The sequence below is a fragment of the Oncorhynchus kisutch genome, linkage group LG12 (assembly GCF_002021735.2).
Source record: "Oncorhynchus kisutch isolate 150728-3 linkage group LG12, Okis_V2, whole genome shotgun sequence".
In the NCBI taxonomy this organism is placed as follows: domain Eukaryota; kingdom Metazoa; phylum Chordata; class Actinopteri; order Salmoniformes; family Salmonidae; genus Oncorhynchus; species Oncorhynchus kisutch.
The window spans coordinates 43,678,587-43,704,112 of record NC_034185.2 but is presented as its reverse complement, the minus strand read 5'-3'; the positions used below and the strand labels follow the sequence as shown (position 1 = coordinate 43,704,112).

The window sequence follows — 25,526 nt, the reverse complement described above, 5'->3', positions numbered from 1 at the left end:
TTGCCTGACAGGACACCAGTTTTACTATTATTAATCTGTCACATTTTACCAAATTTCCTTCATTTTTCTGATGCCATCTAGAATTTACAGCTTCTCGTAAAAGCAAAATAACTTAATTTGTACAGTAACAACTGGGTTTTTGCATTGTCATTAATAAGAACATCAACAATGATAACTCTGCTGCCTGTGTACAGTCCATGTTTGAAGAATGCAGAGAAGAGAGAGCTATTAGTGCTTCCATCTCTCAAGCTCCTCTCTGCTACCCTTAATACAATCATTCTGAGAAAATCCTACAGAGGTTAGTCAGTGATGTCAGCATCTGGGATGGCCAGAATGAGGGTGATTATTTGTTATCCTCGTTCAGTATATGAATGTGGAGCGAGACAACGAGATGAGTAGCTCAAACTGTCACACAAATCCTTCATTGATATACTGGATACTGAATATTTGAATGAACGTTCGAGTTGCACGTAACTGTAATTAGGATTTGGCCCGAAGTGAGTAACACACACACACACACACACACACACACACACACACACACACACACACACACACACACACACACACACACACACACACACACACACACACACACACACACACAGAGAGAGAGAGAGTGAGTAACACACACACACAGAGAGAGAGAGAGAGAGAGAGACAGAGAGAGACAGAGAGACAGACACAGAGAGACAGACAGAGAGAGACACAGAGAGAGAGAGACAGACACAGAGACAGAGACAGAGACAGACAGAGAGACAGAGAGAGACAGAGAGAGAGAGAGAGAGAAAAAGAGATATACAGTACCAGTTCCAGAGGCTTAAGAGGCGTCATCTTAGTGGCTGACTGATTTTCTACAACTCAAACAGCTGACTGGAGGCAGGGAACAAGGGCTTACTCATGCGCAGCCTCCTCCCTCTCCTCTATACGTATTACTACATAGAGGGCTGGCTAACACCGCAGCACTACCGTGGCCTGATTTCTCTACCCACGCCTCAACTGCAGCTGGGGCTCAGGTCCACATGGTCCTAGCCAAGAATTGAGCCAGAAATAACATTTAGCCTTCAGATGCTTTTGGGAAACCAGGCCCAGCTCTACCTCACAAAGACAAACAAATTTTAGAATCTGTTTGCTAGATTTCAAGCACATCTGCTTCTGCAGTGCATTCAGAAAATATGCATACCCCTTTACTTAGTCAACATTTAATTGTGTTACAGCCTGAATTCAAAATGGATTAAATACACTTTAGAAATGTTTGCATATGTATGAAAAAATGTATACAGAATAATCTCATTTACATGTTAGATTCAATACATGTTAGATTCACCTTTCAGTCTTTCTGGGTAAATCTAAGAGCTTTGCACACCTGGATTGTACAATATTTGCAGATTATAATTTACAAAATTCTACAAGATGTGTTAAATAGGTTATTGATCATTGCTAAGACAGCCATTTTCAAGCCTTGCCATTTAAGTCAAAACTGTAACTAGGCCACTCAGGAGCATTCAATGTCGTCGTCTTGGTAAGCAACTACAGTGTATATTTGGCCTTGTGTTTTAGGTTATTGTCCTGCTGAAAGGTGAATTTGTTCTTCCAGTGTGTGTTGGAAAGCAGAATGAACCAGGTTTTCCTTTAGGATTTTGCCTGTTCTTAGCTCTATTACATTTATTTTTTATCCTAAAGAATCCCTGCCAATGACAAGCATACCCATAACATTATGCAGCCACCACCATGCTTGAAAAATGAAGTGGTACTCAGTGATGTGTTAGATTTGCCCCAAACATAACGCTTTGTATTCAGAACTTAAAGTTCCTTTCTTAGCAATTGTTTTAGCCGTTTAACTTTAATGCCTTATTGCAAACACAATGCATGTTCTTTTCACTCTGTCATTTAGGTTAGTATTGTGGAGTAACTACAATGTTGTTGATCCATCCTCAGTTTTCTCCATTAAACTCTAACTGTTCTAAAGTCACCATTAGCTCATTGTGAAATCCCTGAATGGTTTCCTTCCTCTCTGGCAACTGAGTGACTGGGTGTATATTGATACACCATCCAAAGTGTAATTAATAACTTCACTGTGCTCAAAGGGATATTCAATGTCTGTTTTTTTACCCATCTACCAACCAACAAGTACCCTTCTTTGTGAGGCATTGGAAAAGCTTCATGGTCTTTGTGGTTGAATCTGTGTTCGAAATTCACTGGTTGACTGAGGGACCTTACATATAATTGTATGTGTGGGGTACAGATATGAGGTAGTCATTCAAAAAAATCTTGTCAAACACTATTATTGCACACAGAGTAAGTTCATGCAACTTAATGTGTGACATGTTGACACAGGGCCCCCCCAGGGGAGTGTCCTCAGCCCTCTGCTGTACTCCCTGTTCACCCACAACTGCGTGGCTTTGCACGACACCAACTCCATCATCAAGTTTGCTGATGACACCACAGTTGTAGGCCTGAACCAACAACCACAAGTCAGCCTATAAAGAAGTGGTAAGTGAACTGGCATTGTGGTGCCAGGACAACAACCTCTCCCTCAACATCATAAAAAAAGGAGTTGATTGTTGACCTCAGGAAGCAGGGACCATGGGTCGATCCCCATCAACGAGACTGCAGTAGATAGAGTCATCAGTTTTAAGTTCCTCTGTGTCCACATCACAGAGGACTTGACATGGACCAACACCACCACCACTCTTGTCAAGAGGGCGCAACAGCGCCTCTACTTCCTAAGGGGGCTGAATAAATTTGGCATGCCACTCCCGGTTCTCTCCAAATACTACCACTGCACCATCGAGAGCATCCTGAGCGGTTGGATCATGTTCTGGTACGGGAATTGCTTTGTCTACGACTGCAAGGCCCTCCAGCAGGTGGTGAAGACGTCCAAGTACATCAGTGGGACCGTGCTTCCACCCATCCAGGACATCTACTCGAAGCGGTGCCTGAGAAAGTCCTGCAGCATCAAGGACCCCACACACTCCAGCTATGAGCTGTTCACTCCCTTACCGTCGGGTAAACGGTATCGGAGCATGAGGTCTGACACCAACAAGCTCAGAGACAGTTTCTATCTACAAGCCATCAGACTGCTGAACACTTGAACTGGACTGACCACCTGCACTAACTCACCGCACCTTAGCACACACGCACTCACCCACCCACCCACACAGACACATTCATGTTATACACACACATCACAACTGCTGCTACCAGACTCGTATTATTATTGCTAAATACTGCAAACTTTTAGCACTTGTCCCCCAATCCCCAAAACCCATGTAAATATTGTGCCTTCCTGTACTATACTTCTGCTAAAATGTTTTCCATTCTACTGAGCCATTTACTTTACGTTTGTATTCTTATCTTTTATTATTGTTTTTGCATTGACAAGAAAGAACCTGCTAGTAAGCATTTCGTTGGACGGTGTATACCATGCGCATCCTGTCCATAAGACTAATAGAGTGGGTGAAAATTATGGGATCAATATCAAGCCAAATGTATTCGCAAATGTGAATCACCAATCCAAATAATAAATCACTTTCCACAAATGTAAATCACTTTGATGCCATAGAAAATGGGACTAGTAAAGTTCTTATTTCCTCTATGATTTTGTGTAATTTTCAAATTCTGAATCAGCTAACAATCAGTTGACGGGTGGAGAAACCCTGTCAAAGTTATGATTCTCTAAAAATTTAAGTGAATTTCTGTGAGTAAAGGCTGATTATCATATGTCACTTATTCAAATTCATCCTGTTACATGTCATTAATTATTCAAGTACTATCCAATGAGATTCAAAGCTGATCCCTAAAAATGACTTATTTTCACCAACCTAATTGCTGGTTTGGCTGTCTTTTTCTACAGATCACCCATCTACACCCATCAAGTGAGTACAGACGTCCATGTAAATTGATAAATGGTTGAAATTAAGTTGGTCCACCCTGGCCTTTATTGGGCCGTTGATTTTTGGGCTGGCCTTGATTTGGACCAAAAATAGTTATCAATGCTTGGTCCACTTAGTCCCAAATGGACTGGCCTTGATTTGACCCATTGAACATGATTACTGCCAGTTCAGAAGCTTTTAAAATGCTAACAGAAGTGCAATAATACATTTTCCATACGTTATTCTATCTAAAGTTGAATGTATTTCAAGGCCTACCATCAAACTCAGTGCCTCTACGCTTGACATCATGGGAAAATCAAAAGAAACCAGCCAAGACCTCAGAAGAAAATGGTAGACCTTCACAAGTTTGGTTCATCCTTGGGAGCAATTTCCAAACGCCTGAAGGTACCACATTCATCTGTACAAACAATAGTATAAACACCATGGGACCACGCATGGGGACAAAGATCGTACTTTTTGGAGAAATGTCCTCTGGTCTGATGAAACAAAAATAGAACTATTTGGCCATAATGACCATTGTTATGTTTGGAGGAAAAAGGGAGACGCTTGCAAGCTGAAGAACACCATCCCAACCGTGAAGCACGGGGTGGCAGCATCATGTTATGGGGTGCTTTGCTGCAGGAGAGACTGGTGCACTTCACAAAACAGATGCCATCATGAGGAGGAGAATTATGTGAATATATTGAAGCAACATCTCAAGACATCAGTCACAAAGTTAAAGCTTGGTCACAAATGGGTCTTCCAAATGGGACAATGACCCCAAGCATACTTCCAAAGTTGTGGCAAAATGGCTTAAGGACAACAACGTCAAGGTATTAGAGTGGCCATCAGAAAGCCCTGACCTCAATCCTATAGAACATTTGTGGGCAGAACAAAAACAGCGTGTGTGAGCAAGGAGGCCTACAAACCTGACTCAAGTTACACCAGCTCTGTCAGGAGGAATGGGCCAAAATTCACCCAACTTATTGTGTGAATCTTGTGGAAGTCTACCTGAAATGTTTGACCCAAGTTAAACAATCTAAAGACAATGCTACCAAATACTAAATGAGTGTATGTAAACTTCTGACCAACTGGGAATGTGATGAAAGAAATAAAATATAAAAATAAATCCTTCTCTACTATTATTCTGATATTTCACATTCTTAAAATAAAAGTGGTGATGCTAACTGACCTAAGGGAATTTTTACTAGGATTAAATGTCAGGAATTGTGGAAAAACTGAGTTTAAATTCAACTTCAACTGTATTTTAAACTATTTCACATAGAACTGAAAATGAACGTGGCTTAAATGTCAGACAAAGATGCCTTTTTATTGTATTGTCAACTATATTTTGCTTAGTGGACAGGAACCACCAGGAACTTCTTTCAATACTTTAGAAATGCATCCTCCCTTCCTTGTTTTCTGGAGGTACACACACATGTAGCTGTAGGCAAGGTACCATCCTATTACTTTCACAGATCCAACCAATTCACGTCTGTGATTACTTCAAGGAAGGTAAGAACGAAGTATTCATATAGGGTACAGTTGTAATCAATCCAGAGCATCCCAAATGTGCTCAATGGGTGACATGTCTGGTGAGTATACTGTACAGACCATGGAAGAAGTGGGACATTTTCAGCTTCCAGGAATTGTGTACAGATCCTTGCAACATGGTGCCGTAAATTATCATGCTGAAACATGAGGTGATGGCGGTGGATGAATGGCACGACAATGGGCTTCATGATCTCGTTACGGTATCTCTGTGCATTCAACTTGACATCGATAAAATGCTATTGTATTCATTGTTTATAGTTTATGCCTGCCCATACCATAATCCCACAGCAACACAGGGCACTCTGTTCGCAACGCTGACATCAGCGAACTTCTCGCCCACACGATGCCATACATGCTGTCTGCCATCTCCCCAGTACAGTTGAAACCAGGATTCGTCCGTGAAGAACACACTTCTCCAGCATGCCAATGGCCATCGAAGGTGAGCATTTTCCCGCTGAAGTCGATTACAACGCCAAACTGTAGTCAGGTCAAGACCCTGGTGAGGATGATGAGCATGCAGATGAGCTTCCCTGCAGAAATTATTTGGTTGTGCAAACCCACAGTTTCATCAGCTGTCCAGGTGGCTGGTCTCAGACAATCCTGCAGATGAAGAAGCCGGATTGTGGAGTTCTTGGGCTGGCATGGTTACATGTGGTCTGCGGTTGTGGGGCTGGTTGGACATACGGCCAAATTCTCTAAAACAACCTTGGATTCAGTTTATGGTAGAGAAATTAGCATTCAGTTCTCTGGCAAAAGCTCTGGTGGACATTCATGCACTCAGCATGCTTCCTCAAAACTTGAAACATCTGTGGCATTGTGTTGTGTGACAAAACTGCACATTTATTGTCCCCAGCACAAGGTTCACCTGTGTAACGATCATGCTGTTTAATCAGCTTCTTGATATTCCACACCTGTCAGGTGGATGGATTATCTTGGCAAAGGAGAAATGGTCACTAACAGGGATGTAAACAAATTTGTGCACAACATATGAAAGAAATAAGCTTTTTGGAACATTTGTGATCTTTTACTTCAGCTCATGAAACATGGGAGCAACACTTTACATGTTGCGTTTATATTTTTGTTCAGTACAGGTCGCTGATGTTGGCTAATAAATTAGCTAGCTTGTCAAGCAGTCAAGCAAGGAGATCATGTAGCTAGTTAGTCTGATGAAACATCACAATTTAAACAAGTCACGCCAATGAAAGTCAAACTCCAAGGTTAGAATGTTTTTATATTTCATGCCAAAAACATCTATATAATGAATTGTATTGCACAACAATGATTTGGTTTAAAATTATTGTGAGATGACTTCTACATTAAATTGAAAATATGCTAAAAACGGGAGAGATTATTTTCATCCGAAAATGTTTTGCTTTTGTTTAAAAACAGCCTATGTGAAATATCCCTTTAAAACGTACCATGGTGTCATTAAAAACATAGACCATGAACTACATTATTGATTATAATGGTCCCAGGCAAGGATATCCTAATATTATCGTTTTAATTAATAAATAACCAAACCGCCGTGATGCAATATCCTTGCCTGGGACCATTCAATTCCAATATTGTCTTTACCCTTTTACTATGTCACTTAAACTTTTGTATTTTTTATTTCACAAGCATTACAGAACACAGACACTCACAAACTCAACCCTTTGTCATCACATATTCCATATCCATAGAAACCCAATAGTAGCCTTGGAAAAAATGTGATCTTGGAAGAAACCAAGACCTTACTAACCCTCACGTACAACTTCACACATGCTTGCCAACATCTGACAAGATGGTGAATTAGGGATGGTAGTGGTCGTGGTGGGGGGTGCTGTCAGACTCACCTGGCATTTGGTAGCCCCGTGGGGGACCTGGTGAGATGTGGGGTGGAGGAGGGGGGGTGTGGTGGTGTTTCTGCTGGAGACGGAAGTCCTTCTCGCTCCGGGAGCGGGTGCGCTCCGGCAGCCGCTCCGACAGGTCCGAACTGGGCCAGGCCCGCCGCAAATTAGTGCTGCGGGTCTTTTTCATAGCGACCCCTGGGGCAAGCGGCTTGCCACGGGGCTACTACTGTGTTCGGGGGGAGGCCGACCAGAGGCTTAGTGCCTCCCCCACACCAGGCTGCATCACATCCGGCCGTGATTGGGAGTCCCATAGGGCGACGCACAATTGGCCCAGCGTCGCCCGGATTAGGCCGGGGTAGGCCGTCATTGTAAATAAGAATTTGTTCTTAACGGACTTGCCGAGTTAAATAAACCTTAAATTAAAAATAAATAAAAAAATCATCAGGGATGCCCGGTGCAAGGGATCAGGCGAGAGACATGACGGAGGACCAGCGTGCACGCTTGCATACACACACACGCACGTTTTCTCATTCACAGGCAAACTACTACAGCCGCCCCTCAATCCAGACTGCGGTGGATTGGCATCTGCTGCGTTTTCCCAGGCTGATCCATTGCGGCGGAGGCGGTGCTGGTTGCGCGAGGCATCACCCTTTTTTTATGTCAGCGATCAGTCCAAACCACCATTTGTAGCATCCCTGTTCGCATGCGTCGGGAGGCACATTACGTAGCCGCTATGCTGCGGGAGGGGAGGGGTGGCAGGGGTAAGGATGAAGGAAATGGGGCATGGGAGGCAAGGAGAGGGGATGGCGAGGAGAGATGGAGGTGTGGGAAAGGAAGGTTGGAGGGGGGTTGATTCAGGTGAATGGAGTTTTTTTGTGGAGGAGGGGGAAGAGAGGGGTAGAGAATTGGCAGTTTAGCTGTCGAGGCTCTTCTCCACAATAGCTCAATTCACCATGGGAACTATAGGGCTCGCTCGGCCGAGCCCCGGAAAACAAAAGAGCCCCCCCTTTGATGAAAAAAGGAGAAAGAATAGCGCCCTTTACCCCGACCTCCACAGAAAAACGGTATAGATTGCAGAGTGTAGCGGAGGCCAAATCCACCGCGCAAGACCCGCTCGTCCTCGACGACACCACACCGAGAAAGGGTGGGGAGAAAAAAAAGATGGAGCGCATAGAAATAAAACAAATCCCAGAATAGATATCCTCCTCCTCTCTCGTGAAAATCCAATACGAGAATCCAATCCTAAAAGGCTCGTTGGAGCATCCATTCATTCAACCGACAGGGCTACAGCTAACTCCAGTCAACGGCCAATGTCTTTCAACGGTAACCACCGCAGCTGCCACTGCTCCCAGAACCTCAAGAAAGGGTGTGTGTGTGCGTGCCTGCCCACTGTGCGAGATTCTGCGTGAGCATGCGTGTGTCTGTGTCTGGGTGACTGAGACAAGGGGAGGGGTAGGGGGAGCGAGTGAGAGAGAGACCGAGGACACAGGTATAGTGGAGAAGAAAGAAAATAACATCCACACACACAAAAATGCAGCAGCCACATGTGTCCTGCAAGCAATTTATTAAGGTACTAATGATGAGAGCCTCCGGCGGAGTGTTTTTTTAACCACCCCCCTCACTCTTGCTCTCCATCCCTCTCTAACTCTCTCTCTCTCTCTCTCAGCTGTGCAGTGCCACAGAAAAGGGGGCAGGATACGCATGAGACCATCTCCCTCGCTACCCTCTTGAGACATGTCCCATGCTAATTGAGGAACTGTCCTGCATTACATGCAACTGAACAACCCCCAAAGCTTGGCTCCGCCCCCAGCTTCTGGCCCAGCCTATGAAAGCTCTGCTGTTAGATGAAATTGTTAAAATGATTAGCCCCTCTATATAACCACTGTATAACAATGAATGGTATTAAATAATACAACAGAAACACCATCAAGGATTTGCTTCATCAATATTATTTTCATTTAACTAGGCAAGTCAGTTAAGAACAAATTCTTATTTTACAATGACAGTCTACCCCAGCCAAACCCAGACTACGCTGGGCTAATTGTACACCACCGTATGGGACTCACAGCTGGTTGTGATACAGCCTGGAATCGAACCAGGGTCTATAGTGATGCCTCTATCACTGAGATACAGTGCCTTAGACCACTGCGCCACAGTTTTAAATGGGCTCCTGAGTGGTGCAGTGGTCTAAGACACAGCATCTCAATGCAAGAGGAGTCACTGCAGTGCCTGGTTCAAATCCAGGCTACATCACATCTGGCTGTGATTGGGAGTCCCATAGGGCGGTGCACAATTGGCCCAGCGTCGTTGGGGTAAGCCATTATTGTAAATAATAATTTGTTCATAACTGACTTTCCTAGTTAAATAAAAATATATTTTAAACAACAGGGATTCTTCCTTGAAATGTCATGCTTCGGACTTCTTTCCCTTATTCCCACTTGTGAGTGATACCACTAAAGACAACTTAAAGGTGTCCCATCACGATCATAGAGTAAGACCCCACCTACATTTATGTAGCCTACAGAAGCCAATTTTTGTATTTAATAAATGTTGTATTTCAACAACAATGTTTGGTAGACCAGTCAGTCCTTAGCTCTGAGGTTTGTATCTTTGAGATTCTACTGTAGATGAAATCATAGACCAAAAGGCAAGGATTTAAAGTGTTACTTAAAGTCAGGAGTTCCCCTGAAGTCTACATGAGTTTTCCAGATGTAATAAAATTTCAGGGAAGATGAGAGGGATTAGAGGCATGATGATATGCAGCTTCACCCAACCCACAGACCCCATACACACTCAAGTTGAACAACTGATGTACAACTTACTTGATGCAAAGGTTTTGATACAACTGATATTGTTGTGATACAATGGAGAGTTTGTCTGCACACAAAATGTTTACACAACAATTGTGTAATTAGTTTTATGCAGACAAACTCTTGTATCACAACAGTTGTGCCAGATGTGTTGTACAACTTGAGTATGTACAGAGCCAAAGGTGTTTAATCCTTTTCTGGCTGCCTAAATATGATCCCCAATCAGGGACAACGATAAACAGCTGCCTCTGATTGGGAAACATACCAGGCCAACATAGAAAAAACAACCTAGATTACCCACCCTAGTCACACCCCGACCCAACATAGAGAATAAAAAGGTTCTCTTGGCTATTCTTGACTACATCTGCACCATGGAGTACATTTATTCACAGTTGAAAAAAACTATATTATGTTATTTATGCAACAAACAAAAAAATTAACATACTCAAAATTACATGCATGAACTTGGTTGTAACTGTCTAAATGTCAAGGCATTCAGACGTTTTTATCTCAATATCAAATCATTTCTGGGTAACAATTAAGTTCCTTACAGTAATATTTTTCCATTAAAATGGTAAAAAATAAACAAAAAAACACAATTTCTAAGCAAGAATTTAGCTTGGTACTGTCTAGGAGTGGTCCTTATAGTGAGTGACCTAATTGGAGGGGCCAAATTGAAGGGACATGTAACCTGAAAACTAGCTGTTATTGGCAGATAGATTTGGAAATCTTTTTGTTGTTGGTCTATTAACTTACGCCGCCTGGTAATGTTCCACACTTGTGCTGTTTTAGTTTCAGGAAATCTGAATTTTGACTGCATTGGGCCTTTAATGTAGATTCAGCAAGATTACATAACTTTTCCTTTCTACTATGTTAAATCCCATCTAGGGACCGATGGGACTTAAATTAGTGCACGTTAAAGCATGATGGTGCAATGCAGCTGAATGTTAATGATTCAATGTGTTAATGTTTTAATTGTATCTGTCCCTTAACCAAAATATATTGTTATTATTATAAATAACAAGACCATATCTGTCCGAAACAGATATCAACAGTAACCATATCTGCCAAGCTTTCCGTATTTGGCTCTTGCCAATTTGCATCCTCCCGCATATCCACAGCATAGCATACCCTCAAAGGAAAAAAGCTGAATCTTTAGCAACTATGCTTATTCTGTGGGTAAGTAACTAAACAATATTTAGGCTAGTTATAGAGTACATAAAAGGCACACTATATATGATATTTATCTTGTGCCCGCAAATATAAACACACTTTTGGATATCAAATAAAATGTTATTTGTCACATGCGCAAAATACAACAGGTGTAGTAGTCCTTGCAGAAAAATGCTTACTTACCCTTAACCATCAATGCAGTTAAGAAAAATACCTTAAAAATGTAAGAAATAAAAGTAACAAATAATTAAAGAGCAGCAGTAAAATAACAATAGCGAGGCTATATACAGGGGGTACTGGTACAGAGTCAATGTGTGGGGACTCCGGTTAGTCGAGGTAATATGTACATGTAGGTATAATTATTAACGTGTCTATGCATAGATAATAACAAAGAGTAGCAGCAACATATAAAGAGGGGGGCAATGAAAATATTCTGGGGTAGCTATTTGATAAGCTGTTCAGGAGTCTTATGGCTTGGGGGTAGGAGCTGTTTAGAACAGCAACAACAACAACGTACAGTCACTATGGGGATGATGTCATCAATGCACTTATTGATGAAGCCAGTGACTGATGTGGTGTACTCCTCAATGCCATCAGAACATATTCCAGTCTGTGCTAGCAAAACAGTCATGTAGCTTAGCATCTGCTTCATCTGACCAGTTCTTTATTGACCGAGTCACTGGTGCTTCCTGCTTTAGTTTTTGCTTTTAAGCAGGAATCAGGAGGATATAATTATGGTTAGATTTGCCAAATGGAGGGTGAGGGAGAGCATTGTACGCATCTCTGTGTGTGGAGTAATGGTGGTCGCAAGTTTTTTTCCCTCTGGTTGCACATTTAACATGCTGATAGAAATGAGGTAAAACGGATATAAGTTTCACTGCATTAAAGTCCCCGGCCACTAGGAGCGTTGCCTCTGGATGAGCGTTTTCCTGTTTTCTTATGGCGGTATACAGCTCATTGAGTGTGGTCTTAGTGCCAGCATCAGTCTGTGGTGGTATGTAAGACAGCTAAGAAAAATACATATGAAAACTCACTAGGTAGATAGTGTGGTCTACAGCTTATAATGAGATACTGTACCTCAGGTGAGCAAAACCTCGAGACTCCCTTGCCCTCCATTACATTTATTTTTTACTTAACTTTTTTTTCTTAAAACTGCATTGTTGGTTATGGGCTTGTAAGAAAGCATTACACCTGTTGTATTCGGCACATGTGACAAATACAATTAGATATTTTCTGCTAACAAAGCCTGCAGTACCGCGGTCGGCCTTGAACTCCGTGGCTTCAATGAGAGCGGGCAGTAGTTCTCTCATGGTATGGCCACACTGAGATGCTGTGCCTGCAAATTCTGATTAAACCAATGTTTTTTGAATGTGAGTCATCTATTGCCAGAAGAATATCAACAGAGATTATTGTCCATAAAATAGTTGCACAATATGGTTGCCTTAAAGTACACAACTGGTCCCCAAAAAATAGTGATGGGCTGACAGACAAAAACGGACAACAATGTACGTCATATACAATTTCATCTGTGTTCATGTATCTCAATGTGGTCGTACCTGTAGGCCATCGGCACACTGGGACTTTGTGTCTGACAGTCCGTTGCCAAATAGTTGACTTGAGTTGTACTTTTGACGAACAAAAACGGACAATGATGTACGTCAAATACAATTTTATCTGTGTTCATGCATTTGAGTGTGGTCATAGCCTCCTCTCAGTAGCTTAATGTACCCTACTTTGCCCTCTAATGGTAGTATATGACCTTACGTGGTTCCTGCCATCACAGCAGATGTCAACAAAAAAAAACCTATGACTGACTGTACAGTATGCCTAAAAGGCACAGCTATTGACACTTTTGTCACACTTTCAAATGTGTTTTGGATTAGACAAATTGATCAGTCACAGCTTAGCCTTCCACCTACAGTACCAATCACGGACGCACCTACTCATTCAAGGATTCTTCTTTATTTTTACTAATTTCTACATTGTAGAATAATAGTGAAGACATCGAACTATGAAATAACACACATGGAATCATGTAGTAACCAAAAAAGTGTTAAATCAAAATATATTTTAGATTCTTCAAAGCAGCCACCCTTTGCCTTGATGACAGCTTTGCACACTCTTGGAATTCTCTCCACCAGCTTCACCAAGAATGCTTTTCCAACAGTCTTGAAGGAGTTATTGTTGACTGCTTTTCCTTCACTCTGCGGTCTAACTCATCACAAACCATCTCAATTGGGTTGAGGTCGGGTGATTGTGGAGGCCAGGTCATCTGATGCATCACTTTTTAAAAAACTTTTATTTAACTAGGCAAGTCAATTAAGAACAAATTCTTATTTACAATGACAGCCTACTCTGGCAAACCCCGACAACGCTGGGCCAATTGTACGCCGCCCTATGGGACTCCCAATCACGGCCAGACATGATACAGCCTGGATTCAAACCAGGTACTATAGTGAAGCCTCTTGCACTGAGATGCAGTGCCTTAGACCGCTGCGCCACTCGGGAGCCCATCACTCTCCTTCTTGGTCAAAGAGTCCAGTCTGGAGGTGTGCCTGTTGAAAAACAAATGATAGTCCCACTATGCGCAAACCAGATGGGATTGCATATCGCTGCAGAATTCTGCGGTAGCCATGGTGGTGCCTTCAATTCAAAATAAATCACAGACCATGTCACCAGCAAAGCACCCCTACACCATCACACCTCCATGCTTCACGGTGGGAACCACACATGCAAAGATCATCCATCATCCTACTCCGCGTCTCACAAAGACACTGCTTTTTGAACCAAAAATCTCAAATTTGGACTCATCAAACCAAAGGACAGATTTCCACCGGTCTAATGTCCATTGCTCGTGTTTATTGGACCAAGCAAGTCTCTTCTTCGTATTGGTGTCCTTTAGTAGTGGTTTCTTTGAAGCAACTTGACCATGAAGGCCTGATTCACGCTGTCTCCTCTGAACAGTTGATGTTGAGATGTGTCTGTTACTTGAACTCTGTGAAGCATTTATTTGGGCTGTGATTTCTGAGGATGGTAACTCTAATGAACTTATCCTCTGCAGCAGGTCTTCCTTTCCTGTGGCGGTCCTCATGAGAGCCAGTTTCATCATAGCGCTTGATGGTTTTTGTGACTGCACTTCAAGAAACTTTCCAGATTGAGTGACCTTTATGTCTTAAAGTAATGGTGGACTGATGTTTCTCTTTGCTTATTTTAGATGTTCTTGCCATAATATGGACTTGGTCTTTTACCAAATAGGTCTGCTATCTTCTATATACCACCCCTACCTTGTCACAACACAACTGATTGGCTCAAACACATTAAGAAGGAAGGAAATTCGACAAATGAACTTTTAACAAGGCACCCCTGTTATTGAAATGCATTCAAGGTGACTACCTCATGAAGCTGGTTGAGGGAATGCCAAGAGTGTGCATAACTGTCATTAAGGCAGTTGAACACTTTTTTGTTACTACATGATTCCATGTGTGTTATTTAATAGTTTTGATGTCTTCACTATTATTCTACAATGTAGAATATAGTAAAAAAATATATAAAGAAAAACCCTTGAATGAGTAGGTGTGTCCAAACCTTTGACTGGTACTGTATACTTATTCACACCCAGTTCTTGTAGGAAATGCAATCTTGTAGTATATTTTAGTTTTTAAAAGGCTTTTAAAGTTTTTACTTTCCACTTTGTGACATTTCAGACTTGATTTGCTATAAAGAACAATGTACAATAAGCCACACAATAATTCACATTTCCTGTTGCTTCAGGATTATTTTCCTGCTGTAGCAAACGGTCTCAAAGTAAAATAGTACATATGTACGGCCCGCAACAATAAGCAACACTGCGACTGTGCATTGGCCAGAAAGAACTTGGCCAACCACTCCAGAAACTGAGCCTTCCTTAATTAAAGCACGTTTGTTTTTGTTGAAGACCCTCAAAGGGCTCTTTTGAGTGTGAACACAGCCCCCAGCTCACAATGGAGCCCCCAGTCATTGTCTCTCTAGCGTGGCGGCCATTGCTTGCTGCAGAGCCTGCTGACTCATAAGTATAGATGGAGGGAGAAATGAGGGAGGGATGAAAGAGGAGATGAGGGAGGGGGATGGAGGGGACAGTGTCAAATTTGTTGAAGTTCATTCATACCAAAGAGAAAATAGGAGAGGAAGAGAGGAGGAGGAGGAGGGAGACGCAACACACCAGCCATCTTATTTCTCAATCGCGCTTTAACAGCACTCGTAGCCATGACAACCCAGTCCGATGATCTCATAGCTGCTCCTGAGTGCCATCCCTTAAAAGAGCCAAGAGTTGTTGTTGGAGCTATAGACACAGAACAGACTACCGACAAACAGACAGAGCCAGGCACAGGCAGACAGCAGACGCAAGAAAAAGCAATACAAAAGACTGACATTTTGAAGCTGCTGTATGAGAAATAGGCATTGTAGAGTACAACAATGTTCAAATGTATTTATAAAGCCACTTTTCCATCAGCCACTTTTCCATCATGTCACAAAGTGCTGTACAGAAACCCAGCCTAAAACCCCAAACAGCAAGCAATGCAGATGTCAAAGTACGGTGGCTAGGAAAACTCCCTAGAAAGGCAGGAACCTAGGAAGAAACCTAGAGAGGAACCATGCTCTGAGGGGTGGACAGTCCTCTTCTGGCTGTGCCGGGTGGAGATTATAACAGTACATGGCCAAGATGTTCAAATGTTCATAAATGACCAGCAGGGTCAAATAATAATAATCACAGTGGTTGTAGAGGGTGCAACAGGACAGCACCTCAGGAGTAAATGTCCGTTGGCTTTTCATAGCCGATCATTCAGCGTTAGAGACAGCAGGGGTGATAGAGAGAACGAGTCGAAAACAGCAGGTCCGGGACAAGTTCAGATCAATTCAGTTCCACACCAGTGTGCCAGATATGGGTCAAATACATATCTGCTGTATTTGAATTACTCATTTGAAACAGCATTTGTTGAGTATTTGGAATGTACTTTCAAACACTATTAAATACATAGTTTGCAAGCATTTGGGATTTCTTTATATTGGTGTGTGTGTGTGTGTGTGTGTGTGTGTGTGTGTGTGTGTGTGTGTGTGTGTGTGTGTGTGTGTGTGTGTGTGTGTGTGTGTGTGTGTGTGTGTGTGTGTGTGTGTGTGTGTGTGTTAAAGCCATAGTCTGTCAAATGTCCAGTAATTTCCAGTAAAGGAAACAATGTAAACCTCTAGGGTTGTTTAAAGAATATGACTTAATAAATTAGTACAGCTCTCTTACCTGGTGATAACCAAAGTTGTTTTTGTTGTCTTATGGCACTTGGACAGTTTGTAAACAGACTATAATATTACAACAAAAAGTTATATTTCTATGAACTGTCTGGGGCTTGAGTGGTGCAGCAGTCTAAGGCACTGCATCTCAGTGCAAGAGGCGTCACTACAGACCCTGGTTTGTTCATGGGCTGTATCACAAACGGCTGTGATTGGGAGTCCCATAGGGCAGTGCACAATTGGTCCGGGTTTGGCCGTCATTGTAAAATAAGAATTTGTTCTTAACTGACTTGCCTGGTTAAAAAAAACCTAATATCATTAATTGAGCACAGATCAGGCACTATTTGCAAGTGAAAATGTAGTGTGGCGCATTTGCAATGTTTACATTTTGATTGGTGGTAAAGGCCCACTCTTTAATAGTTGGTCCACCTTACAAGGTGTGCCTTTAGTATTTGCTCTTAAATGTGCATCTGGTCATGCAGAACACAAAAGATGGGCCACTGGTCATATGCAACCAGGTGTTGTGCTCCCTGGTGGCTGCTATCCCCTTAGATGAGTCATCCGCTTAGCTGGCGAACAAGAAGTACAGTGTTAGAAGAGGTCTTAGAAGAAACATTGTGCACTGGGCCTTTATTCCTCGCCTTTCTTTCTCTACAGCAATGGAGACCAAAAGCCCACAGCAAGAGGCATGTTAATTAAAAATAAAATCTAAAAATTCACTAACGAGACAGGATTCTCCTTGGTTAATAAACCAAGTGGACAGACGGTTAAAGATACATGCATGAATAATTATATTATATGCCTAATTACAAATCAGTTCCTAATACTGCTAAACCAATTATGTATAATAAATAGTAACAAGACAAGTAAACTCGCCATTCGGCTGGGGTAATTTATCAATAATCATCTTCAGGTTTTAAGCAAGGTGACTGCAGCGACAAAATGCAATACTAGCAATCTCACCCTGCTAAATGAAAAGCTAAATGAAAAGCCTATGCGGTTTCCCAGACAGAGATTCTCCATTCAGAATGCTTTTTAGTCCTGGACTAAACTTAATCTGTCCAGTTGACGAGACACAGATTAAGCCTTGTCCTGGACTAAGAAGCATGTTCAAAGGACAATTTCTAAATTCTAGAATTTCTATGGAACCGGTGTATAGGAAACATGCACTATAGGTCAAAATATGGTCAGCATTAGGCTAGGGACCAACTTCCCATTTGGGCCGAAATTGAAAAGAGTAAGTACGTGTGTGAGAGAAAACAAAATACTATTTTATTATGCTTAATTCAATGTGCAACCACATCTGCAGAGCTACTGCTACTTGATATCGGCCAATGAGGTCAGTGCAGCTGCAGTATCAACTTCCCTCTATGGCTTTGTCAATGTAGGCTGCCTGGGCAGACAACAATTACAATTCAACACATTTTGGTGCCACGAAAAGTGCAGAAACTTTTGCCAAAGTTTATATTCCAAACAAACATCCACACAAAAAAAAACGCTTTAGACATGTACTAAAAACATTTCCAAATGCAGTACTTTTAGTTTTCCGAGTATCCCCATTTGCTGGCATAATCATAGTGAAGGAAGTGTTCTAATGAGGGTAAATACAGAACACTTTCCATCACACATCAGAGACATCCAGGATGTGGACTATTATTTACAGGTCTGTAATTTTGTATGTAAAATCTAGTGAATGTTCAAGTTGAAACAGGTTCGGGGATTGAGAAAGCCTTACGAATTAAAAGCATAATTCCAACACCTTTATTTAAAAAATAATTCTCAGTTTCCACATTGACCTCAGGGGGCAAGCCGACATGTCTTGAAGCATAAGGTACTACATCTCTGAGAAACTAAGCCTGCTCCAAGATGTCACACATCACTACTGTATAGATCGCTATAGATTTGGTGTGGGCAATTCTGTGGGTGCAGTTTTTTGGGCTACCCTGCAGTAAACACACCTGATTCTACGAATCATCCAATGAATCACTGAATTCCATGAAGGCTCATTGTCTTCCATTAAAACTTAGATTAGTAGAATCAGGTGCTATTGCTTGGCTGGAGCAAAAGCCTGCCCCCACATCGGCCCCTCACAGGGTAAGATTGCCCACACTTTCTCCAAATCTTGTGTTTATTTTCACGTTGTTGTGTCTCGATAGGGCACTAGGCTCTAAATAGGAGTTGAGTGCAAGTGTTGGGTCACTCTGAGGACATCAGCTTGACATCGAAATGTCAGTCACCTGGAACCTGCTCATCATAACAATGGATTAAAGCTGAGAAAAAATGTATTCATCGCTGTCTTTTTTGTTGAGTACTTTCTCCAGATCCTTTAGAAAGCCATTGTCAACCCAACTGTTCAATTGACTTTAAATGCCTGTTTTAAAACACAATTTGTTGATATTATTTAAAGAAATTCCATGCAGAAATCATTTCAAAGTAACTTCAAATTATGTTATGTGGTTATGAGTGCTGCCCTTGTGAGGTAACTAAGGGACCTGGGAGTGATGTCTACTGTATTTACCACCATGAAAGCCATGATGCATACTCCACAAGACATGCCACCAGAGGTCTCTTCACAATCTCCAAGTCCAGAACAGACTATGGGAGGTGCACAGTACTACATAGAGCCATGACTACATTGAACTCTATTCCACATCAGGTAACTGATGCAAGCAGTAGAATCAGATAGAAATACCAGTGGTGTAAAGTACTTAAGTAAAAATACTTTAAAGTACTACTTAAGTAGTTTTTGGGGGTATGTGTACTTTACTATTTATATTTTTGACTACTTTTACTTCACTACATTCCATACATTTTCCCTGACGCCCAAAAGTACTCATTACATTTTGAATGTTTAGCAGGACAGGAAAAGGGTCCAATTCACACAATTATCAAGAGAACATCCCTGGTCATCTCTAGTGCCTCTGATCTGGAGGACACACTAAACACAAATGCTTAATTTGTAAATTATGTCTGAGAGTTGGAGTGTGCCACTGGCTTTCCATAAATAAATAAAAAACAAGAAAATGGCGCCATCTGGTTTGCTTAATATAAGGAATTTGAAGTGACTTGAACATTTACTTTTACTTTTGATACTTAAGTATATTTTAGCAATTACATTTACTTTTGATACTTAAGTATAATTAAAACCAAATACTTGTAGACTTTTACTCAAGAAGTATTTTACTGGGTGACTTTCACTTTTACTTGAGTCCTTTTCTATTAAGGTAACTATATTTTTACTCAAATATGACAATTGCTTACTTTTTCCACCACTGAAAAAAATACCTTATAAGGAACAGCGGGAACTGTGAAGAGACACACACAAAGGTAAAGACACACGCATACATTGTAATATTGTTGTATGGTGGTATTATACATTTTGTACTGTAGATATGTATGTAGTGGTGTAATAATGTTACTGTTGTATCTCTTTTTTTATATGTAATGTAAGTGCTTTAATGTGTTCGCAGCACCTAATGGGGATCCCTAATAAATATGAATACAAATGATAGAGTAATGAGCAGCAGGCGACAAAAAGCTTGGCATTGTGTGACCCATCCAAAGGTTTTGTTATATTATTGTGACCCACCAAGTAAACACAAATATGTAGAAAACGACAGTGCTAAATAAAGTATCCTACTTCAAATATATATTTCAAAAGTTTTTTCCTCCATCACGACCGCCAAGTAATTAAACATGTTTCTGGCCGATACCCAGTCTTAAGTTGCAACCCAAGAGAGGAATTACTCTCAACGCATCAGTGGGGCCCCGACCCACCACTTGGGAAACACTGTCAGAGTTATTCCTGTCACCCTTTTGGAAATACTGCCAGAGTCATTCCTGTTACCACCTGGGATATACTGCCAGAATCATTTCTGTGACGTCTATCGTTTCCCCCAATTCTCTCTTCCAGGCCCCTCCTCTTCCTTCCATCGGGGAGAGTGCTTCAGTGTTTAGCATGGTTCCTTTCCTGAACAGACCCTCTACTTTCCTTCCTGCATGGGACACTTCTAGTAGCCCCTTTGTTAGAAGCCCGCAAATGGAAACAAAGGGCTTTCATTCAATTAAACTTGTAACCAGGTTTCTGGGACAAGTAAAAAAACAGGCTTTTCAGCAGAGCGAGAAAAAGCATGTTTCAATCCAATTGCAATAGTTTTATTTTGGCTTCAATGCGAAAACATTGTTTTGTTGAGTACAGGAATGCACATTTTGTTTTGGATGTTGTTTTTTGACTTAACGGTTAGAGTTTAATCGAATAGACCCCACAGTCACAGCTGCTATGGGCTTTCCTGCTGAGGTGGGAAGCGCCTTTCCTTCCTCAATTCAAGGGTGTGTGTGGGTTTTAACCTTGACAAAACCAAGGACAACATTCTTCCACTACCTCTGTCAAATTGGGCCAGATAAATAGTCAGTGAATGAAGGGTACCTACCCACTGGGCACACACTGGTTGAATCAACGTGGTTTCAATGAAATAATGTTGAACCAACGTGGAATTGACATCTGTACCCAGTGGGTATGCACATGGAGCAGCTGCCTCCACTACCCCCCTTGTTACTCAGTGACTACCACAATGACATGATGGGGAAGCAGGGGCTACTGTCAACGGATGCACACATCTAATAGCAAAAAAAAAAACATTTGCTGCCGGATGCTGCAATTCACAAATCAGATTACATGCAAGAGCTTTGATATTCAAAGAAACACAACATCCCCTTGGGTGGTATTTAGTTGTTCAGTAATCAGTAGCTTACCAATTCAATTCAAGACATTGTTCAGGACTGAAGACATCCCAACCCTACAGCATTTTATAATCAGCCAAATACCATATGACAAACACAATTGACAATTGGCATCAAATATACATTTAAAGTTTTGTCTGGTTAAACAACAAATGGCAAAGCCCACCGCACATGGCTTGATCAACCTAAGCCCTTTGGTCTTCAGACCTTCAAATGTCGAGTGCATGAACATCTAGCCACATCGCCGGTAGGACAATTTATCCTTGATTTGCAGTGAATTATTAATGGCCTATTAGATTTATTTGATGTCTGACATGACTATTGTTCACAATTGCACCTAACAAAAACCGACAAAAACAAAAACAGACTCTGGCAAGTGAGAAAACCCTCGTTAAAGGGATATTTCAGGATTTTGGCAATGATAAAAATTATCTACTTCCCAAGAATCTTGTGGATACCATTTTTAAATCTCTGTGTCCAGTATGAAGGAAGTTAGAGGTAGTTTTGCGAGCCAATGCTAACTAGCGTTAGCGCAGTGACTGGAAGTCTGTGGGTATCTACTAGCATGCTGTGTGTGTTCAGAATGAAAAGGAACAAGCAGACCTTAGATATACATGTATCCCAAGTAAACAGAAACAACTTTCCTAGACTTCTAGCTAGTCTAAGTAACCATGGCCATCCCACACATCTATGGGAGAGGTTTATGCAGAAGAAAGTACGGACTGTGATACAGATTGCGGGCTGAAGTACAGCCCACCCACACAACACTACCAGAAAATGTCCAACAGAGCCACATACAGAATAGAATGGCCTAACATTGGAATTAGAAATATGTGGACAATTCTGGAATCTGCCAGTGATTCTAAGCCCCACCTTAGTTTCTCTAGACATGGGAGTAGCAGACCAGCTAACTCCAACCAAACAAACTTATTAGGTTAGACCAACTTGTGACTCTGAACTTTGCTATCCAGAGCCAACCATTGTTTTCAATTTCAAAAGCTCTATTCCTCACCTTTTAAGTCAAGTCAATGTGCATGTGATTATTAACTGTTGTGAATATGAATTCAACTTCCAGCACTCAGTAAGACATGAACCTGATACAGTATGACTGTGTTTTGTCAGATGAAAGATGGGCCAGCAGACAGAGTTTTCCACATCTGTAGTATGTTCAGCACTGCGCTGGCCAAGCAAGACAAGTAGCACTAGCAGCTTGCATGAGCATTAATATAGAGCCTTCATTAGATTAGAGACTGTATTCATCTGTGGTTATTTATTAGCTATCAGGGAAACATTCCAAAGCTTATCAGTGCTGGCTGCTTTGTTGGTAGGGTCAGGGAGGGCATGGTACCCCCCTCCATGGACAAATAAGCACAGAATCTCCCCTTGTTTGAAACTTTTTCTCAATCAATATTTGACTGTTTTGCAACTTTCCCATCCTTTTGAAATCGTTGATGTGGCAGAAAGAGAGAGAGAGAGAGATGTTTACATGGTCCTGAACTTGGTCTCTTCACAAAGCAATTGTGTTTCTCAATAGGTATTTGATTTCTTGCTTACAGTACATAAAAAAAAACACAAATAGCCTACTCTCCCTAAAAGCAGATTTTGTTCAGACTTTCAAAGCATTTATGAGTGACCGACCCTGAAGTTTTCCGCACTAGACAACCACCTCAGTTCATATTCACATGTCCCCAAACTTCGTGGTATACACATACACACACACACACACACCACTCGCTCTAGCCACACATGCATCTCTACTGCTCTGATTGTTTACCTGAAATACAAACAGATCCCACTAATTTCAAGAGAAACTCCAGAGTCCCACACATATTTCCCTTACTAGCAGAACAATGGTGAGGAAAGTGGGAATTAAGGAAACCACAGGTAGGGCTTTAAATGATGTATTTTTACTCTTCTGCTGGCCTCAGGGTTCTCCCATTACTCCTCCTGGGCGCCATGAGTCTCACACATTCCATTTGATCACAACCCAATGCGCACAGATGTCAATTCGACGCCTATTCTACGTTGGTTCAATGTGTACATTGAAATTACGTGAAAACAACGTTGATTCAACCAGTGTGTGCCCAGTGGGAAAGGCCTACTGTTATTCATTAAAGTTGAGACACACCATCCTATTGTGCAGAGTGGACCACCACAGTGTTCAGATGACCTGAAACGTACTTTAGGCTACTCAATAAACAAAACAAACAAGTGACAACAACCTGCCTGGATGGCATTATGTTGATAATCACAGATAGCCTATAGGATTGATTGAGTACAGTCTTACCGATGCACTTGATCTCGAAACCTCCGGGCGGTTTGAGGGCCCGCATCGTCCATCCCGCTCTGAGCACCTCAAGGTGGTGTTCCTTCCCTTGGATCAGCAGGACATCCTCGTCAATCCAGCCTAGGAAAAAAGTCTCCGATATCGCATCGGTCACTTTCTTATTCCAGAAGTGCTGCATGTTGACAGCTTTGAAGTCGGCAAATATCTCGTAGCCGGTGTGATGTTGCTGGAGCTTGTCGTTTACCGCGGGCGACTCTTCGGCGCCAACCCGAGACAGCACTATGGCCAGGGAGTGAGGCGCGATCTGCAGAAACTTATCCATGTCTCAGTGCTTCGCTCTCCGCGACACTATGAATGATACCAACTTCCAATTTCTCAGAGCAGCATGTTTTACAGTATGTTTTATTCCGTACTTTGATATATTTCCAAAACGAGCACATCTTCTTGATATTTCAATCTTGATTTAGGCCTATTGAAAACTGTAGGCTACCACACAATAAACCTGACAGCACACATTTGATCTGCATCACTCAAAATGGAAATGTACGCTATAGCCTATTCTTACAATAAATGTTCCCGCTATCTGTATCCAAAAACGAATCTTAACATGTCAAACGTTTTTATCAGGCGACAGTAGTATACCAATTTAACAGACAAATGAACTCTCAAAACCAAGCTTTCACATATAGCCTTTAGAAGAAAATAGGTGAACCGATTATTCCATGACCCACTTCCCAAGGAAGGCTATCCGTATTACTTTCGCAAACGGTGAGAACCCCTCAGCTGTGTATGTACGTCGATCAGTGCATAGGGAATATAGCTGCAAGTGCAGGCGATGACATCATCGTTCTGCCGTTCATGACTTCATTTGGTGTGCAAAAGGCAGCCTCCCTTTCAATGAGAGCGCACCGCGTCTCCGCATTTATCCAAAAATGAAGAAATAATCCAAACTGGTTTACATTTTCTTCTGTTCTGTGTAAAACGCCTGACACATAGCCTACTGTATACCATTCACAGTCAATCCCTCAGTTATTTGAGAAGATAGAAGCCTAATCGAAGAGGATCAGGACCACCCAATATTTGACCGTAACTCCACCTACAGCCAACCCTCTGAACATCACGAGCTCCATACGGGGGTATTGCAACAGGTGAAAAGAAAAATATTTGACAGTCAAATGACAGGCGATAGAACTATAGACTACCTGTCTAGGCAGACTGGTCTCAGTCTAGACGTAACATAGTAAATGTAAATCCAGGACACTCAAATTAGTATGATATGTTACGTTTGGTATGGTTACATAAAATAGAAGCAACGAGTTTTATAACTAACCCAAGATAGACCAGAGCCTGTCGTTTTCAAATGGGAGTAAATTAATCATAGTGGGCAGAACAAGCAAGAAGGTGAATACAACCCAAAACGAGCTAATGAGCCCCTATTAACCTTTATTTGCATATTTCTGTTAGGAAACTCCTACTCTGTGAAGTGTGCAATAACACAATTCGCCCTTGCACTCCTAAACAATGCCTTTAGAAACTTTGTCAAAGGGTAAAGTCTACAAAACCAAAACGCAGTCCACTCTGTTACATATTCTAGTTTTGGAAACATTAAATTGTATGGAGATTAAAATGTTTCAACTGTAAAAAAAAAAAAATAATAATTAGCAGAATGTCAGCCAAAATCCATTTTGCTTCATCTTCTCCCACTGGTTTTCCTCTCATCACCACATTTGGTAGTGAGTGAAAACGCTAACCGGATGCTTCACATTTATACATCTGGTGAAATATCTGTTGGTCTGATGAAGGCATAACTGCCAAAATGCATTAGCCTGTCCAGCTGAAAATAAAAAGATGAAAAGGAGGGGACATCTGTCTTTTTTGTGTGACTTTTTGGAGTTTCCAATGTTTCTTGAACTTGGGGTTTCATTGCATGGTTATTGTCATATGGCAGAGCACCCAGCTATTAAAGCGAGAGAGCGCACCTGTTACCCACTCCTAA

At 41.6% G+C, this 25,526-nt stretch overlaps 1 protein-coding gene across 2 annotated transcripts in view; it reads right to left on the bottom strand.

Moving 5' to 3' along the window:
• Window positions 1–24,529, bottom strand: part of LOC109901033 (storkhead-box protein 2-like) — a 56,389-nt gene extending 31,860 nt beyond the window's left edge. Inside the window, exon 1 of one of the 2 annotated variants that reach the window (XM_031837599.1) lies at window positions 23,531–24,529. In XM_031837599.1, coding sequence (XP_031693459.1) covers window positions 23,531–23,852 — 322 coding nt within the window. In that variant the 5' untranslated portion in view covers window positions 23,853–24,529. Of the gene's footprint in view, window positions 1–7,264; window positions 8,789–23,530 lie in introns of those variants that run through there. The other variant, XM_031837600.1, reaches the window with a different exon arrangement.
• Window positions 24,530–25,526: the final 997 nt, after the last annotated feature.